Source organism: Suncus etruscus, chromosome 9 (assembly GCF_024139225.1).
Source record: "Suncus etruscus isolate mSunEtr1 chromosome 9, mSunEtr1.pri.cur, whole genome shotgun sequence".
Taxonomy (NCBI): Eukaryota; Metazoa; Chordata; class Mammalia; order Eulipotyphla; family Soricidae; genus Suncus; species Suncus etruscus.
The window spans coordinates 46,887,291-46,907,155 of NC_064856.1; the positions used below are offsets into that span (position 1 = coordinate 46,887,291).

At 50.5% G+C, this 19,865-nt stretch overlaps 1 protein-coding gene across 1 annotated transcript in view; it reads right to left on the reverse strand.

Annotated features, from left to right (window-relative positions):
- Positions 1-19,865, reverse strand: part of MYO7A (myosin VIIA) — an 89,441-nt gene that overhangs the window by 48,953 nt on the left and 20,623 nt on the right. The window contains exons 4-15 of the mRNA XM_049780497.1: positions 16,735-16,887; positions 11,603-11,787; positions 11,071-11,192; positions 10,842-10,984; positions 10,330-10,443; positions 9,209-9,362; positions 8,575-8,651; positions 7,938-8,057; positions 6,968-7,110; positions 5,769-5,979; positions 4,905-5,040; positions 1,910-2,016 (exon numbers count right to left, since the gene is read on the reverse strand). Coding sequence (XP_049636454.1) covers positions 1,910-2,016; positions 4,905-5,040; positions 5,769-5,979; positions 6,968-7,110; positions 7,938-8,057; positions 8,575-8,651; positions 9,209-9,362; positions 10,330-10,443; positions 10,842-10,984; positions 11,071-11,192; positions 11,603-11,787; positions 16,735-16,887 — 1,665 coding nt within the window. The remainder of the gene's footprint in view (positions 1-1,909; positions 2,017-4,904; positions 5,041-5,768; positions 5,980-6,967; positions 7,111-7,937; positions 8,058-8,574; positions 8,652-9,208; positions 9,363-10,329; positions 10,444-10,841; positions 10,985-11,070; positions 11,193-11,602; positions 11,788-16,734; positions 16,888-19,865) is intronic.

Below are 19,865 nucleotides of genomic sequence, written 5' to 3' on the forward strand. Positions count from 1 at the left end.
TGACAAATGCCCTTTTGTTCTTTCCAATATGACTCTGTAACATTCTGTTTGTCTCCTCTGGGGCAGTGAGCAATCTGAGGATGGTTGGGCCCATCACCAGAGCTGAACATGAGTGACAGTTAAGAGCACTGGGCTGAATGAAATGCTGCCAAACTGGGTCCTGGCATCTCTGGGCTCTCACCACTGTGACCACCATCCCAAGCACTCAGCCTAGAAATCACCCATGAGTCTTCTCTTAGTCAATCTGCCAGTCTCTCTATCTGCCTCTTTATGCCAAAGAGATTGGGACTGCCCCCCTCAGACCACCTTCCTCTGCTCCAAGTGGAGTTGGCTTCTTAGATTCCTGTGTCACTTCCAGACTGAATCCCTGTCTGTTTCCACATGCCACAATCAGCACAGCAGCCTTATTGAGACTGTTATAAGTCAGACTGGAAAATCACCCCCTCTGGACTCCCCAATGCCAGGTTCTCTCTCCCCTGCTTCACTTACTCTCCTCCACCTTATCTGCTCCTGGCCCTCTTAGAACTCAGCCAACAGGCTCAGGGCTTAAAAGCTCCTCAAAGGAGATAGCACAACTGGTCATATCCCATCTCTGAGCTTCCTCCAACCAGCCCCACCTACAAACATGCACAAGATCCCACCCACTCCTCCAGCTCACAGGGTCTCAGGGCACCTTCCCAGGCCACACAGAATCTCTCCCCAAGGCTGGAGGAGCAAGTAGGCCTACAGGTCTCAGAGACACAACACGAGATGAGGGTTTGGGTACTACACTCCCTACCCCCACCCCCAGCACACAGCTACACTAGACAAGACTCTCCCCTTATTCTAGAACTCAGTTCCTCCTTTCAGGAACTGAGACACCACCAGGGCACACCTCAGAAAGTCAAAAAAAAAAAAAAAAAAAAAAAAGCCAATTCACTTCACAAATCACTCCACAGAAAAACACACCCTGGCTGGAGGTGGACTTAGAGGGCCAGAGCGCAGCCTGACATATGCAGGCCTGCTTGGGTTCCATCTTGCACTGCCAGGAGGGACCCCTGAGCACCACTGGGCCAGCCACAATCCCCTCGCGCCCCCACCCCCCAGAGGAAAACCCACACTCAAAACTAAATCCCCAAAATAACACAGTGCACTACAGAACAGGGCCCAGAGATGGCCGCATTCCACAGCCCTGGCCAGGGCTGTGTCATTTACCTTTGCTGGAACTGCTGACTGGCGGAGAGAGCCGGATGAGTAACCACAGAGAAACTAGAGCAGGAATCACAGTATAGGGAGACAGGTGAGGGGAGCAAGGAGAGAAGGTGGGTCAGATGGTAGGAGGAAATCGGGGAGCTGAGAGGACCTTCTGGGTAGACAGCTGTGCTGAGGGGCACTGATTGGACATGAGTGCCCTAGGGTGGACCCTGCCTGAACCCTTCATCATCCTCAGGGAACCCCACCTCCATGAGCAAATGTGAAATTCCCTTTCTATGCCTCTGAGGAGAAAGGCAGCAGTCTCCCATTCTTGGGTCAGATGAAATTGGAAGTGAAAATATCACTTTCCCCAGGGACTCCTGGGTATGGGGTATAAGGTACATGTGTCCTCATAAGGCTGGAAGAGAGTTTCCTCTAAAGCTGATGGAGGAACTGGCAGCAGCCCCATATGAAACCCAGGCCAGCTCATGCTCTGCTCTGAGACCTCCAAGACAGCCCTTCTCTGGGACTTGCATCGCAGCTCAGCCCTGCTTCAGTACAGCAGGTGGCCTGGGGAGCATCTTGGTGGATGCATCACTAACCCACTGCAGCCTAGAGCAGACTAGTGCAGTGGAAGTCAGAGGCACTGCACCCAAGATTGGGGGTGAGAGTGGGACCTAGATGTAGGTGATGCTGGAGGCCTTTCTGCCCAGTAGAAGCCCTGCCCCCACATTACCATGGCGACGTCTGTCTGGAAGATCTGCTTGATGAACTTGTTTCGGGAAGAGTGGACCAGTTGGATGATGTCCCCATGTAGGGTGTCCCGGTTCTTCTCCAGGAAACCTGGGAGTGGCAAAGAGCAGTCACACCTCCTAGCTTCTCATCCCCACCTCAATAGACTCTGGCTCCGTTTGGGCCAGGAGGATCTCAGATCCACCCAAGCTCAGTATCCAATGAGGACAAACAAAACTGAGATGACCAGGCAGAGAGGGACTGGTAGGGAGGAATGAAAGGAGGACTGGAGGTGCCAGAGACAGTAGTGGAAGGGTCTTGAGCACTTAGGGATGGCCCACAGAGGGGACCATGTTAGCTAAAAATAAAAGATATATTATCCTAGCTCTGAGTGGGAGAAATAGTACAGTGGGTACAGGGATTGTCTTGAAGGCAGTCTGGGTTGTGTTGAACCCCAGAATTCCATCTGGTCCCCAGCCTCACCAGGAGTGATTTCCGAAGCACAGAGTCTAAAGTAAGCTCTGAGAATTGTCAGTCATGGCCCAAAGGCCAGAATCAAAAGCAAAACAAAATGGGAAATGTTGCTCAGACCAGATTCCTGCTGCCAGGGAACATCATTTCTTTCTCTGGGACTCAGTTTTCAAACTCAAAACATGAACCTTGTGTTTCATTCTAGAATGTTCTAACTATGCTATTGCTATCATGTCTGACTCCTCAGCAGGAAGCTGGATAACCCACAAATTCTCAGCGAATCAGCCGAAAATCAGGAAAAAGTGAAAATCTTAATGACTCCAAACAACAGATGCTCTCATTTGTCCAACAGTCCTTCCCCACTAGTGGTTCAAAGGGCTGAGCACATGCTCTGCATGTGGGAGTCCCAGGTTCAATCCTCAGGACTGTATGATACCACAAGCACAAATAGATGTTCACACACAGCTAGGAGTGAGCCTTGAACACAGAGCCAGAAGTAGCCCTGCAAAACATTGCCAGGTATGGAAAGAAAAACAAAACTAGCAAACCAAAAAATTATATGTAGTGCAGCAACTGTGCTTGGGATTCTTCAGCCTTTGTGCCCATCACTGCAACACAGCTTGGGGATCCACAAAGAGGTCTCCTGGACCAACTCAGCAGGAAGAATGAGCTAAGCATTTGTCTGTTTTCATTGCCACTATTCTCCAACTATTCTTACCCTCTTTCCCATGCCCAGCTTTTTTTTTTTTTTCCTTTTGGTTTTTGGGTCACACCCGGCAGCACTCAGGGGTTACTCCTGGCTCCATGCTCAGAAATCGCTCCTGGCAGGCTCAGGGAACCATATGGGATGCCGGGATTCGAACCACCGACCTTCTGCATGTAAGGCAAACACATTACCTCCATGCTATCTCTCCAGCCCCCAAGCCCAGCTTTAACACAAACTCAGTTGCTCCTTCCAGAGAAGATGCTGCCCTGCCCGTGCTTCTCTTTGAGGCTTGGTTAATAATTAGACTTTGAACCCTAGAGGCTGGATAGTGTCACATGAGAACAGTTAACCCAGCCCCTTTTGGAATCTCTGCTGACTTGTCTTACTAGTGCACTGGTCCCACCTGAGAGCAGAAAGCAGAGATTCAGACAAACATGCCCATATTCACGGCGGCATTCTGCACAAGTCCGGAGGTGCAGACACCCAAACGTCCCCCCTCCCATAGATGGATAGATGAGGTATGTGTCCACACAAAGGAGAGAAAAGAGAAAGGACATTCAGGCTGGGTTGATCTCCGGCTCCTCACCTGTTCCTCCAAATCCACCCAGGTATCATCCCTGAGTGTAGAGACAGTTAAACCCTGAGCACTGCAGGGTGCCTCCACACAATAAAAGAAAAGAAGGACACATGCTCCAATATGGATAAACCTGGAGAGTGCTGCACTATATAACTATATAACACACACAGAACATCACACAGTGCCTGCTTCCACTTACACGAGGTACCTAGAGCAGTAGACAATCTGCTACAACAGGACAGAAAGCAGCAGAGGTGCCTGGCCTCTGAGCTGGGGAGGCAAGAATGTGTGCGGAATTTCTGCTAGGCTCTGCCTAGCAGCGAGGTTGCATGATATTGCAGGTGTACTCAATGCTACTGAATTATTAAGAGTTCTTAAAACTGTAAAATTTTATTACTATATAAAATTATTAAGAGCTAGAGGCTGGTGCGGTAGCACTAGAGGTAAGGTGCCTGCCTTGCCTGCGCTAGCCTAGGATGGACCGTGGTTCGATCCCTGGCGTCCCATATGGTCCAAGCCAGGAGCGACTTCTGAGTGCATAGCCAGGAGTAACCCCTGAGTGTCACCGTGTGTGGCCCAAAAACCAAAAAAAAAAAAAAAATCTTTAAAAAATAATTATTAGGGCCCGGAGAGATAGCACAGCGGCGTTTGCATTGCAAGCAGCTGATTCAGGACCAAAGGTGGTTGGTTCGAATCCCAGTGTCCCATATGGTCCCCCATGCCTGCCAGGAGCTATTTCTGAGCAGACAGCCAGGAGTAACCCCTGAGCAAAGCCGGGTGTAGCCCAAAAACAAAAACAAAAAAAAATTATTAAGAGCTCTCTGAAAATAAAAACAAACTATACAGAACAACAACATCAAATAAAACAATAGGGGCCAGAGAGATAGCACAGATGTTCGGGCATGTTTTTTGTTTTTAGCTGTTCCCTGTTTTGTCCCTAGTAACACATGGTTTACCCAACGATGAAACTCCTGAACACCATCAAGGGTGGCCCAAGTAATCGCCAACACAGCAGGACCTAAGCCATATAGCTTCCTCGAACCTTTCCACTGAAGCAGCAGTCAGTGGGTGAAGATTACCAGGAGAAGCCTCTGGCCCCCTAAACACTTCTTGGGAGGTTCTGTCTTCCAAAATAAAAGAGAGGACAGAACCCAAAGTTTCCTAGGAATGATTCTCTCTATATCCCCACACCCAAATCTTTGTCTTGGAGAAGGGGACACAGTGGGGTCAAAGAAAGAGACTTACCTTTACTTTCATAGTAGACGATGCCTGCAAAGTGGTTGATCCCAAACTGGGTGTCGTAGTTGTTCTTGGGGGGGATGTAGTTGGAGTTGAGTTTGTGCTGAGAATTTAGCTTATGCAACATGGTGGTGTCTGTGCCCTGAAAGAACCCAGGACAGCTATTCATCCCAGCCTCACTTCCCACCCCAGTCTTCACTAGGCCCAATGCCTTTCCTGTTCCAGGCCTTTGCAACCCTCACCTCTATTCTGTCTCTCTCCAAAGCTTCCACTTCCCTTTATCTATACCCCACACAGAAACATATTTTCCTGGAGCTTCTATTTTTCCCATCTGTCGGTGTGGGGGGGTGGGTGGTGTGTGAAACGATCCCCTCGTGAAAGTGTATTCCAACTCAGAACACTGATATCCAGGGGACAAGAGTGATTGTACAGCAGCTAAGGTGCTTGTCTCGAATGCAGTTGACCCAAGTTTGACCCCTGACACCCCATAGGGTTCCCTGAGCTCTGCCAGGAGTAATCCCTGAACACAGAATCAGAATTAATTCCTGAGTAGCACCAGGTATGGCCCCCAAAACAAACAAAATGAAAAGCACATTGATTTGTCAAGATTGCAATCATGGAATAATCTCTCCCTTACCCCGAGGTAGACTGTCAGAGCCCTTATTCTGGTTCAACCGCATGTTCATCTCTTCATCACTTGGCCCAGGACCAGAGGACTAATGGTGATTCCCTCACACCAGACCAAAAAAACACTTGAATAATCCCCAAACCATCCCAGAAAATGGTCTCATTTTGTCCCATCTTGCAGATGGAAATACTGAGGCCTGGAGCTTGGAAGGACCATTCTGGCTCCACCTGCAGCCCACCCACCTTGGGAAACTTGCTCTCTTCATCGATGAGGGAAATGATGTTCATAGGCTTATTGGCGATCATGTCCAGGGCATCCTGGTTGTCAGTGAATTCGATATGCAGCCAGTCGATGCTCTCCAGGTCATATTCCTCCTGCTCCAGCTTGAACACGTGCCGCACGAAGAACTGCTGCAGGTGCTCATTGGCAAAGTTGATGCAGAGCTGCTCAAAGCTGTGGGGAGGTGCAGGGCAGTGGGGGAACTGCTCAGACCCTGCTCTGCAGCCCAGGTACTAGCTCCACTTCCATGGCAACTCTGGGGCAAGTCTACCCGCCCAGCCTCCATGAGTGGTCATGTCCCTGCCCCTCTTCCCCAGAGGACACAGAGGTCCAGCAAGGGCAGAGCACAGTCCCCGGGTCACTCTGCAAATGAGAGGAGGGGTGATGACTCAAACCAGGGGCTCAGGGCACTTCCTTGCAGAGGTCCTCTGCCCTAGGAGGGGAAACCCCAAGGTGCAAGGGATGGGTTACAGAAGCACCCAAAAGGACAGTAACAGCACATGAGAGGGGCATCTGAGCTCCAAACCCATATTCTCTGGGAGAACATGGTAGAGACAGGGTGTTGGATGGTGAGGAAAGGTTTGGAGACTTGCAAACATGACATCACTGATATGATTTCCAGGGTTACACAGCTCATAAGTGGGTAGGTAGATGGGCTTCCCCTGAGCCTGCTCCAATCCCCTGAACTCTCATGCAGTCCCCAGGAGTAGTAGAACCCTGAGTGTGGCCAAGGATCCTTCCCTCCAACCTAGATGTTGCTCAGAACAAGCCCCACCTTCTTCTAGGCATCTTGTTCCCATCCCAGTCCAAAAGGTGTCAGAGGCCCTAGGGATTGGAGGATAATGGAAGGACCAATGCTCCAAGGGCCTGGCAGAGGGTGCCTGAAGCATCACTTCACTAGGTATTGCTTCTCTCTTTATAGGGGCCACACCTGAGGGGTGGCTGGTGGCTCGGGTATCACACTAGTGCTCAGGCCCCACAGCATGATGCCATATGAGCGGGTACTGAGGACCATGAGGTACTGGAATGGACCCCAGGGCCTCACATGTGCTAGGCCTGTGCACTCCCACAGTTTCTGGGTGTAGCTTAAAAGGGGAGATGTGACACTTCTTATGTCCATGTGCTGGGAAAATTCTTACAGGGCCACACCCCATGAGGGTACCTGTTCACTGCAAAGTTCTCAAACCCAAAGATGTCCAGGAGGCCGATGGACCGGCGGGAGTTCTTCACTTCCTGGGAGGGGGGCTTGTAAATAGCCGCATTGATCTTGTCCACAATCCACACGAAGAGCCGCCCGTAGATCCCCTGGGAGGACACAGCATCAGACGGCCCAGCCCTGTGCCCCTAGGACTTTACCCATTGCTGGGATTCAAACCTGAGCTGCCCCCCACTGCTGCCTCTGTCCAGAGCACCCTGATCAGCCCCAACACCTTTCACATCTCTGTGAAGCAGTCAGCTTTGCTCAAAAAGCCCCCTAGAAAGGAGGTCTGCTGAGCGCTTCCGTTTCCTCATTCATCTCAGTCTGTCCCATCAGCTTGGAATATCTCCAGGTCGGGAACAGGAGAGGAACTGAACAGATGGCCAAGGGGGAACCAGACCAGCCGCTTGTCCGTGTCTGCTCTGGAGAAACCAGAAAGGCCTACCCACAGGCAGCACAAATACCTAAAAACAAACAGTTCTGAAGGGCCTGTGGATCTGAGCAGGCAGAGGGCAGAGGGTGCAGGATATGGAGCTGGCAGGGCCTAGTAGTCTGAGTCCTTGGGGAGAATGGGGCTCCGGGGGAGCCAACTCTTGCCCTGACCTACTCAGAGATTCCTAACCTGATGTGGACTATCATTCCCTTTCAGAAAAAAGAAAATCACTCTGCGCCTTCCTGAAGAACCAAAAGAAAGCACCTCAGCCCCACCTACAGCTCCAGACTCTGGCCACAATGCCCTGCTATCTATCTATCACCCTGCTGCCCGCCAGGGGGCGGAATCGCCCACTAGCCTGGAGAGTCAGGGCCAGGGTCTGAAGCTAAATGCATGCTAGAGCCCGACCCAGAGGTGCTGCCCCTATGGGCTCCGTGGCTCCTGCTGGAACTACAACCCCCATACACTTTGCACCCCTGGGATCGCACAGCAGATCAGCACCTTCACAAAGGCATCTCGGACATCCAGCGCCTGCTCCCTGCTCAGCGGCGTGGACACTGTCTCCCCACGAGTGATAAGGGTGCGACTGGTCAGGCAGTTCATCAGATTTGGGGGGTTCACCTGGAGGGACCATAGACAAGTGTTTCTCAGTCTCCTGAACAGCTGTCTCTCCCCCACACCCAGAGTGCCCCCTTGTTCCTGCTTTCCCAGCAAGGCTCACAAAGGCCAGCCTCTCCTCTGAGAAGGCTCATCCCTTACCCCCACCCCCCGCCCAGCCCATCCTGCCAAGAAGGACACTCGTGTGCTCCCGACCTGTTCCCTGTCCCTCTGAAGGCTGACTTTGCTCCCTTCATGCTAGTTTCCCAACCCAGGACGGAGCCTAGAAAGTGTCTGGTGAAAGATGACCCACTGACCCAGTCAGGGTCCTAGCATAGAACCCCCCAGCTACACCATCCCCAGGGGCAGTCAGGGAGCTTCCAGGCCTGGGGTCTGCCCTGTGATCTTCACCCAGCACAGACCCTACTTAGGTGGGCTGTTCTATTGAGCTCTAGAATCTTCCCAGAGGAGGCCTACATAGTCTCTCCCCACAGGCCCAGTTTCTGAATCCAAATCCCAAGGACAGAGGCCAGACACTGACCTCAAGCAGGGATGCAGCTGTGGCCAGGGATGGGGAGAAGAGAACCTCACAAGCATCCAGGTTTTCAAACGTGCGGGCTGTCGGAGGCAAGAGGGCACAGCATTGGGCAAGAGACACTGAGCGTAGGGCAGCCAGGAGGACCTGGGGCCTGCCCTGCCCACAGGGGATGCCAGCACTATGAACAAATGCTTCCCTGCATCAATCAACATCCACAATGTTCTAGCCGTAAGTTACAGGTAACTGAAGGGAGACATGGGTGCCCAGTGCCCAAGGGGCAGACACCAGTGGTCATTCCCCTCTCACTCCACTTCTGCCCTGGCTTCGCTCTTGTGCCACAGAGACTCCTGGCACCAGCACTGTGGATCTGCCTCACTTAGCTCTAGTCAGTCTATTCCTCCCCAGGAAACGCAGCAGTCCTCAGAACAGTTCCTTCTGCCTGATGCCCATGTCTCCCTGATTACAGCTGAGCTCGCTTAAGCTGGCATCACTCACATGCTCACAGAACTGAGTTCCCAGGGACCAGCCAGGGCACCAAGGACAGGATAAAAAGATCTAATGCCTTTGGGGGTGAGAGCCTAGGTGCACCCGACATTGTCCCCTCCCTCTTTCCCCTGTTCCATGGTTCCTTGCTCACCCTCATATTGCAGGTTACCCAGGTGCAGGATGGCAGCCAGCAGCTTGGAGATCTCCCAGTTCTCGGTGTCTGTGAACATGAGCACCTTCATGGCCGAGCGGATGTTGGCGTACTCCTGGCTGTCCTCTCTGCCCTCACAGGCTATGCAGTTGCCCTTCAGGTGGTGGGAGAGGGGGTTCCCTAGTGAGAAAGTGCCTGAGCCCACAGGCCCATCAGCCACATCTCACCTCCCCAACTGAGCACCATGTACCCTCCGCCCCCCAGAGATCTAGATGCTGGAGACAGAAACCCAGGAGTAAGAAGACAGGAACTTCCCTGCCACAACACCAGGAGCAGCTATGAGTCACCTGCCCTCCAACACCTCCCTCACCAGTGTAGCTTTGGGTAGGAGGGGCTATAGGTAAGCAGTATGACCAAGAGCCTGCCCACCAAGTGTGGCCATGGAACTGTGTGTGTGTTTGTGCAATGTGTATACCTGTGTGAGTGTGAGTATGTATGTGAGTATGTGTGTATGTATGAACATGTGTGTGTACTTATGCCAGCCAACTCCAGGAAGTTTCTAAAATGATGTCATACTCATGGCCCACACACCTACCCCTTGGTATCTAACTCTCTCAGGTGCCATCACTTCCACTGTCCATGTGGTTTTGCTCAGCTCTGCTCCAGACATGTCTCTACCAGGGCTAAGGAAGCTGATTTCCCTCAGTCAGCCTGCAAATGGCCCACCTAGTGCTGAGTGGCACCAATAGCCTTGTGCTCACTTCTCCTTGGTAGCCAGACAGTAGCATGCTTCAGTCTGCATCCAACAATCCTGGGGGCTGGTAGAGTCTACACATGCTCAGGATTGAAAATCCGCACATATATGGGCATGCATGTGTCTATATCTTCCTGCATCCCAGATAGCACATTGAGGAGTGTGAGACAGGTTGAGAATTTCTTAGAATGTGTGTGTTCAAGTGGTCTTGTGTATATGAATGAGGGCTGGCTTGTGGCACATGCAAGCCTGGGTGTAATAGACAGGTTGGGGGCAGGAGATAGTTTTCTGGAATTTCCCACCCACCAGGCCAGAAACTGCCCCTGAAATTGCTGGGAGGGGTCTGAGTGACCTTCCAGTGCCTTACCATCGCCAAGTAGTTATAATCTGTGGCTTGGCCAAGGCCCAGCTTCTTCTTCTGATCTTCACTCATGCCCTCCAGCATGCAGTAGAACACATGGTAGTTTCTCTCATCTGGGGCCTAGAAATGGGGTACAAGAGGCAAGAGTATGCCATCAAGAAGCTGAAAGCAAGATGATGGGATGCTAATGTCCCAATGGCTGAGAGCAGGTTTGGCATGTGGGAACCCCTGGTTCAATGTCCTGAATTAGATGGTTGCCCAGGTACCACCAAGAACAACCCTTGACAACCACCAAAGAAGAAAAAACCAAGATGATCAACACAGCTTACCATTTTAACCAGCAGGGCCTACTTTCCAATGGGACTGTGGGCACAGAGCTAGCAGGCAGCACAGGGGTCAAAGCGAGGTCCCTGACCCAAAGGGGATCAGTGAAACCCTTCACACGTCCTGCCTGGACCAGTGAAATTCCAAGGTTCTAACTGGGATCAGTGAGGCTGCCAGCCCTGCTGGGCTCGTACCTGACGGCACACGCGGGACTTCTCCAGCAGGTACTGCTCGATCTTGGCGCCCTCAATGGCACCACGCTTGTTGAAGTGGATGTCAATGTACTTGCCGAATCGGCTTGAGTTGTCATTACGGATGGTCTTGGCATTTCCAAATGCTGAGAGGTGGGTGGAAGGATCAGGGGCAGAGCCTGTGAACCACCCCATATTAGCCCACTACCCCATCTGTGAACTCAGGCCTTACCTTCCAGAATGGGGGTGGCCTCCAGCACCTGCTGTTCAATCCATGAGTGCTGTCCACTGATGGCTGCCAGGAACTGCAGGATCAGCTTGGTGCTCTCCGTCTTTCCTGCCCCAGACTCCCCACTGTGAAGGGACCCCCAAGGAGGGGCAAGCCTGTCAGAGCCCGCACCATCTTTACCCCAAAGGGTATACAGTCAAGCTGCTTCCCAGTCAAATCCCCATGTGTAAAATGCACCAACGGAGTTCAGTGTTCTGCCACATCTGAGTGACACTTTTTCCCATTCTCAGACACACCCTTGGCCATGCTTGCATAGAGCAGATGCCTCATTAATGCTTTGTCCTACCCTCTTCCTAAAGAGATAATAAGAGTCTGAGGTTTCAACTGACCATAGCAGGATAAAGTTGACCTCAAAAGCCGCCATGAGATTTGGTGGCATTAGCAGAGGTAGAAGACCTGAGCAATGGGAGCAGCTACTTGATGTTATGAGATGATGTCATGGGAGCTCGAGGTGCAAACCATGAGTGCCACCCACCTGATGATGCAGCATTGGTCTCGACTGTTGCGTTTCATGTTGAAGTAGCAGTTGTCAGCAATGGCAAAGATGTGAGGGGGCATTTCCCCAATCTTCTTATTGGTGTACTGACGGATGTGCTCCGGCGAGTAGATGGAGAGCAGCTGGTAGGGGTTCACAGCTACCAGGATGGAACCCGTGTATGTCTGCAGGCAACAGGGACAGGAACTAACCATGATGCCTATCAGAAGTTTAGCTTCTAGAACCTTCTCCATTCTGGTTTGCTCCTTTCCTTTGGAAGGGAGAACAAAATGGAGGTGGCCTGGAAGGTCATAGAACTGGGAACAGATTCCTGCCTTTCTGTGGGCTAGCACCTGTGGGCTGTCATCAAAGCAGCAATGGGTCTGGCTTGGAACAAGGGCTTGGCAGGGTTTGGTGAAGAGAAGAGGGAATGGGGAGAGAACATGTCTCTCTACTATGTGTCTTATCTTGTTTGAAAGTGAAAATGACCCCCTTTCTGATGTTACCATAAACAAGATTATGCATTTTAAATTCACAGGCCTCATAGATGCTCCAGAGATGCCAACCTCCGAGTCCTGCTTCACCAACTTTTAAAGTGAAATTCAGAAATGAAATAATTCCAAAATAAGGGCTGACAAAGGGGGTACAGTCCATCCATGAAGAGCTAAGGAGCTGGATTTGAGTATTACACTGGCACCCTCTCTGCAAAGCTGCTGTATTATCCAGGGACAGAATGCTGCCAATGTTCTGTGTCAGCTTAAAGATGAGGTACGTCTTATAATGGGGGAGGTTCCTCTGTTGGGGTACCCATGTCTACCTATGCACATGATTTCCTGCTGAGAATCCCATCACTGGAGGGAAGCACACAGCCTGGTCCTCCAGCCCCTAAGGCAGGGGACTCTGTGAGGGTTTAGTCATCTAGCCACCCCTCCCCACACAATTTGAGAAGGTCAGGATTAGTTTATGACAGCTGATGGATGCTGTTTGGGCTAGGTCTGTGCAGGCCAAGGAAAGATGTGACTAGATGGGGAGATAACAGCCTTCTGCCTCCAGGGCTCAGTGCCTCTCCCAGAACCACAGTTAGACCAGCAGCTCAAGTCCCCATAGCAATGCATGGAGAAGTCTCTGTGGACATTAAGGCAGGGAAATGCCCCCTGAGCCAGAAGCCAGCAAGGTCAGACCAAGGCTTTGGCTTTGGCTTTGGCTTCTCACACTTCACACCATAGCCTGGAGACCCGGGCCACCCCCAATTTCTCTTCTCCCACCCAGGCTTTCTCCAAGCAGCTCCCACCAGAAGCAAGGCCTGGGGCAATAGTATGTAAAAACCAAAAGGAGAAGGGAAGGAAAAGAAGGCTGCAGAGTATGGCCAGGGCAAGCACAAATCAAGGTTGCACTGCCTTAGCCATGCTCACCAGCCCTCCACAGCTGCTCTAATGTTGGAAAAGGGAGAACGAGAAAAGGCCGGTCAGTGTAGAATACAGAGATAAGGGTCATCTCTATGTAACCCCACCTTCTCTACCACTAGCACCGCACACAGTCCACAGCTAAGCAGACTCAGAGCAGGACCCCTGAGCCATGCCCCCCCCACCTGTCTCAGCTCCACCTCCCTCAAAACCAGCCTTTGGTCCTGAGTATCTCAAAACAGACAGCCCCTTGGAAGACCATGCACTTCCTGTGCTTTATTTTTCTCATTTGCAAAAGTGGCATAGTTGGCCCCTAACTGGCACAACTGTGGGAAAGCCCATGTGTGACCTTGCTGGTATCTGGTTCAGGGGACTGTGCAGATTTTCATCTTCTTTCCTTCTTCATCCTTACCTACCCTGATTGCCACATAGGGACAAAGGCTCATGGGTCACAGAGGGAAAACCCAAGGCTGGCTGCAGGAGGGTGTCAGGGGAGGAGAAGGGTGTCTGTGGAGGGTAGAGTATAGGAACAAAAGGCTATGACATTTGAGAGATCTACTGGGCAAAGGATACCCAGATGGCTGAGAATGATTCACAGTCCTCTACAAGGCAGGAGACAGGCACTTTCAGACCTAATTTAAAAATGGGGAGAGAGGGTTCTGAGACTCAGAGGCAGGTGGAATGTGACCTGGGTAGGAATTGGGAACCCAGCAGTGCAAGAAAAGTGGCAGAAAAGATAAAGAAGATGCTTTGATCCTCTTCTCCCATCACAACTTCCAGAATCCTCCCAACTCTTCCCTCAGCCCCCTGTCTTCCAGATGTGATGGCCACCAGACTGTCCAGAGCTCAACCTCCCTGCCAACCTGGTACCCCCTTGGCCTCCAGGGCCCCTCAAGGTTCACACATGGTGAGGCCTAGGAGATCCCAAGAACCTCAGCCCACTCTAAGTTCCCAGGACAAGGAACTCCCTGGCCCAGGCCACCTTCCCACCACACTCCCCATTTTCACACTGCCTCCCCCAGATCTCGACACTGTCCCCCACATTAACCTGCCATTCTGCACCAGGCTCCTCTTTTTAAACTCTTGGCCACATGATTTATTCCCACTCAAAAGGCTTCTGGGAGGTTTCTTAGAGCCTCGGGTCAGGGTCCACACCCCTTCCTGCTCAATAACCTGAGCCCCAGCTCAGCCCCAGGGCAAGACTCCTCCATAGAAAAACCTTCCTTTGGATCCTGGTCCTCATTCAGTCCAAGCTGACATGACCTGTGCGTCTCCTGTGGCATCTGCCTTGGGACTTGAGACCTGTCATAGCACATAGGTGCCTATGGTCAGCCCACCTGACACTTTCACAATCCTGCTCTGGGCTTCCATTGTCCCATTATGGCCAGCTTTATTTCCTTTCTCCTCAGTTCCATGCATAGCACACAGGGCTAGGAGTGGATCCCAAACATCACCTTTTTTCTTTATAAAAACACTATCAATATGAAAATATGTAGCATACTGAATCACTTTCTATAAGTTAATGAAATGAAGTCATACCCTTAGATACAAATCTGCCCTTATCTTGTATTTGGTTATAAAGAGAGCTGTTCTCTTAGGGTAGGGTAGGGTAGGGGGTAGGGGTTAACAGCAGGATTCTCTCTTCGACATGCAACACCTATACCCCTTCTAAAGCAACAGGAACAATGAAGATCTGTCACTCCACACCACTACACGCAGAGGGGGTAACAGCTCATATTAAGATGGGGAAACTGAGTTCCCAAGAGGCAGGGCTACCAACATCACACAGCAGCCAGATGGGAGTGGGAAGGGTGGGGAACCTGGAGCAGGCAGATGGGGGAAGGCTGGGCGGGGAGAAGGGGAGGAAGGAGAGTGAGGTACTCCCTTTGAACAGGAGACCAGACTCTCAGCACTCTTCCTTGCTTCCTCAACCCCTCTTCCTGGGGGTCCATGGTGAGGAGAGAGTGCCCAGCTGTCCAGCACAGACCTCATGCCAATCTCCAGCTATAGGAACTACACAGTGGGGCCTCTGGCTGGGGTGGAGAGAGATAAGAACCATTCCTAAAGTCAAGGGTACAGAACACAGAGGCCTCTAAGTCCTCAGGCAGAGATCAGGGGCCCTCTCTGCATGTTTCAGGAGCAAATTCTATCTGGAGTTCCACCTCCTCCAGGAAGCCCTAACTTGCTGCCAGCCCTAGGATCTAGCACCATGTGTCTTAGGACACCTGTATCTTCCCAGTTCCCATAGAAGGCTCTCTGCTGTGCCAGAGGAAGGCTGCAACACAGGGAAATGTCCTATGGATCACTGTTAAAACTTATAAAGGTATCCTAGACCCAGATAACTCAGAGCAATGCCAGGGATCCCTGCATCCCCATCAGCCTGCCTCCTCTCTGCAACCCACTGATCACAGAAAGGAGCCAGTGAGGGGAACCCGGTGTCCTCTCAGAGTTCTTTTCCATTTAGGATCCTGTCCTGAGGGTGAGGGAAGGTCAGTTAGACCAGAAGCTAAGGACCATGGAGCTGGAGAGATAGCATGGTGGTAGGGTGTTTGCCTTGCATGCAAAAGGACGGGAATTCGAATCCCAGCATCCCATATGGTCCCGAGCATAGAGCCAGATATAACCCCTGAGCACTGCTGGGTGTGACTCCCAAACAAACAAACAAAAAAAACCAAATAAACAAAAAAGGAAGCTAAGGACAAGAGGGGACAGAACCAGTGAGCAGTGTGGGAATTGGAGGAAATTCTTGTGTGAGGCTGTGCCTGATGGGCAACTGTCACATGAACAGAAATCGTCATGGTTAGGGGAGTTTCTGGCAGGACAATGGCCCCAGCTCTAATCTTCCTCCACTAACCAGCCACAAAATTGAACCAGGTAGTTAGGGAATCTGTGCCCTCTGAAGTCTTCAGCACTTGCCTCGCATGCTTTAAACCTGGGTTCAATCCCTGCATCCCATATGGTCCCCTGAGCCTTGCAAAGAATAATCTCTGAGTACAGAGCCATGAGTAACCCCTGAGCCCTGTTTAGTGTGGTCCAAAAGAAAAACAACCAACCAGACAAAAAATACTCCAACATTTTGTGAACATGGCCTCACTCCTTTCTGTTATGTGACCTAGAAGAATCCCATGTTAGTAGCAATAACTTTTTCCAAGACTGGAAGAAAATTTCTAGTCCAATGACAGGGATTAAAATCCACTGTCAGGCTAATCAACATTTCAATGAGCAGAGCAGGGACTCTGACCTCTGAGCTGAGACTCCTCTAGTGCCATGACTTGTTTCCTCATTATAAACCTCCTCAAACAAGAAAGCAGCATCTTCCCTGGCTCTTTTAGAGAGGGAGATTTTCTTTGATGCCCTAGCCAGAGCCACCTCAATTCTGTTGAGTTTATGGAGCCCATTCTACACATCTCAGCACCCTGTTTTTCCCAGACCTTCCTGGTGCCCCTAGTGGAGGGCCCCTCCTACTTTGTTCTTATTCCATAGGCATGGTTTTATCTGTTCCTGAGCTGCTGGAGGCAGGAGCGGAGCCATATTCACCAGTGACTCTAGCATACATCTCTAGGGATGGGTGAACCTTGTGAATTCTCAGTGTCTCCCTCAGTAACTAGATGATGGGACTAGATACTAGCATGGCTGTGACTGGATGTGGCCATGAGTGGACAGGACAAACAGGGGCAGTGCTGTGGGTAGGCTGCACACTGGCTAGATGCAGAATATCTTTGCACTCACGTAGATGAGATGGTCTCGGTAGCGGATGAGCAGGTTGCGCAGGATGCCTGCCTCATTGAGGTCCCCTAGGCGGATCATGTCCTCTACCCCATGGACTGAAGTAGGATGCATGGGCTTGATGTGCATGGAGTTCTGTGGCGAGATCCAGTGTTCCTGTGGGAAGGCATAGAAGCTAGTATTAGCTCACTCTCCTGGGGAAAGGGACCCAGGACAGATCGGAATCTGCAGACATGTGGCCCTGATAATGATGTCCTTTACCTCTGCTGATTAATATTGGTGCTACCAAACCCAACAGTCTATGAGAATGCTGCTTCTCAAGATCTTTTCGGCCCCTTCTCTGAGGGGATCCTCTCCACAGATAAGAGAATAGGGGCAGGGAGGAACACTAACCCCTCCTTGCTTATTTCTTTTTTCTTCTTCCAGTGATGCACAGACCTTATTCTTAGCTCGAGGCTCAGGTCAAGCTCCTGGCTTGGTTTACAGGACCATACAGGGTGCCAGGGATTCCATGTTGACTTCATACAAGACAATTGCCTTACCATATTGTACTATCTCTCCAGCCTTTTATTACTGTTGTCTTAAGGGGATTAGAGTTGTTCCTCAGTCACTTTCTTGCTTGTCTCTGTGTTTTTTTGCTTGCATATTTCTACTCTGGAGAATCCATATTCTCTCTTGAACTCATATTTTACCTCTTTTCTCTCTTCTCACAGAAAGAAAGAAAAGAAAAAAGGAATGAACGAAGAAAGGAAGGAAGGAAGGAATGAACGAAGGAAGGAAGGAAGGAAGGAGGGAGGGAGGGAGGGAGGAAGGAAGGAAGGAAGGAAGGAAGGAAGGAAGGAAGGAAGGAAGGAAGGAAGGAAGGAAAGAAGGAAGGAAGGAGGGAGGGAGGGAAGGAAGGAAGGAAGGAAGGAGGGAGGGAGGGAAGGAAGGAAGGAAGGAAAGAAGGAAGGAAGGAAGGAAGGAAGGAAAGAAGGAAGGAAGGAAGGAAAGAAGGAAGGAAGGAAGGAAGGAAAGAAGGAAGGAAGGAAGGAAGGAAAGAAGGAAGGAAGGAAGGAAGGAAGGAAGGAAGGAAGGAAGGAAGGAAGGAAGGAAGAAATTCTTTTTTTGGGGGGGGGCCACACCCAGTAATGCTCAAGGGTTACTCCTGGTTATGTGCTCAGAAGTTGCTCCTGGCTTGGGAGACCATATGGGACACCGGGGGATCGAACCGCGGTCCGTCCAAGGCTAGCGCAGGCAAGGCAGGCACCTTACCTTTAGCGCCACCGCCCGGCCCCAGAAGGAAGAAATTCTTGTATTTAGATTTCAATGTGACGAGGCTGGAGAAATAGCATAGTGGTAGGGCATTTGCCTTGCATACAGTCGACCCTGAACGAACCCGAGTTCGATTCCCAGCATCCCATATGGTCCCTTAAACCTGCCAGGAGTGATTTCTGAGCACAGAGCCAGGATTAATCCTTGAGCACAACCACCAGGTGTGGCCCCAAAACCAAAACAAACAAACAAAAAAAAGATTTCAATGTGAGCAAATGCATAAAAATGTGATAATGCCAAAAATAAGCCAGAAGTCATATGGATGGCACTCGGAGAACCACATCAGATAGGGATATCAAGAGCTGTCTCTCAGGACTGGAATGATGGTACAGAGAATAAGGTATTTATCTTGCATGTTCCCAAGCTGGGTTCAATTCCCAACATCCCATATGGCTCCACCAGGAATGATTCCTGAGTGTAGAGCCAGAAATAACCCTTAAGTATCACCAAGTAGGTATGGTCCCAAAAGAAAACAAAAGTTTCTCCAAGGAGGTGATCTGAATGATGAAAAGAGACCCCTGCAAGATGTGGGCAGATAGGAGATTCCAGGCAAAGTCTTGGCTGGTATGACCAAAGAAAAGCCAGAGAACTGAGCAGGAAAGTGGTGGTGGGAAGAGATGGGCTGATTCAGATCTGTTTCACAGGGCTTGTTGATGTCTGTGGAGCAGAGAACTTCAATGCTTGGAAACTGATATGAAAGTTGTAGTGAGGGGCATTGGCAGTGGAAATGCTGCACTGGTGAAGGGGGGTGTTATGTTTATGACTGAACTCAACTCAATCATGCTTGTAATTATGGTGCTTAAATAAAGATTTTATAAAATATTAAAAAAGTAAAAAAAACTCAATCATGAACAACTTTGAAAATATGAAAAAAAAGTATAACTATCATAAAATCCTTTAACCATGGTGTTTAAATAAAATAATCAAATTTTAATGACCAAAAAAAAAGTTGTAGTGAAGCTGCTCATGGACTCCTATGAGAGGGAGGATCCACAGGCTGGCTTATAGTCCCATAGCATGGATTCTTTCAAAACACAGCCCATGAACACTGGAAACCTCCCCTCCCAAGTGATCCCTCACATCACCTCATGTTAGCCTCTCCCAGAAGTGGGGGTCTAACCTGTGCCCTGTATGTGATCACAGCCTAAGGCCAGCCCCTAATCCCAGGTAGCAGGGGAACTCTGAACCAGGGAGAAAACTGACAGAGGTGTATTGGGGTCAGGCACATAAGCAGGAACACATAAGGGTCCTGCCTGGATCTCTCACAATACGCAGGGTGTAGTACTTCATTGTTCTTGTCTGCTGTAGCAGTGTCCCTAAACTATCATTTCCCCCCTGAACTTGAGTCCCTTTTATTATAATACATCAAGGCCATCAAGGGGGGTGGTGGTGGCACAAATGATGGGGGGGGGGTGTTCTCTGTCAGATGGCAGCAGAATTAGGTCTACAGAGAGACCCCAGAAATATAGGATTCCTGACACTCCTCTCATGTCACATTAGGAAACCAGAGTAGGTGGTGGCCACCGAGGGATCAGGTTTGAGACCAGCTCTGCCTACAATGCAATGCATATCCCTGTGTTTTAGGCACCTCCTGAGAGAGGAACATTTTGATCCAGGTCAGGCCATAATCTGTCACTTGTCCTTCCTTAAGGCAGGCCTTGTCCAGTGAGATAGAAGACCCTTCCTGGACTTTCCTATCCCCATGGAACATTCCTTTCTCCCAGGCACACTATTTCTTGATAAAGCTCATCCCACTGGAAAATTCCCTCTGCCTGGACCCAGCTTCCCAACATGTGGGTTAGAACAGAGGATTCCTGAGC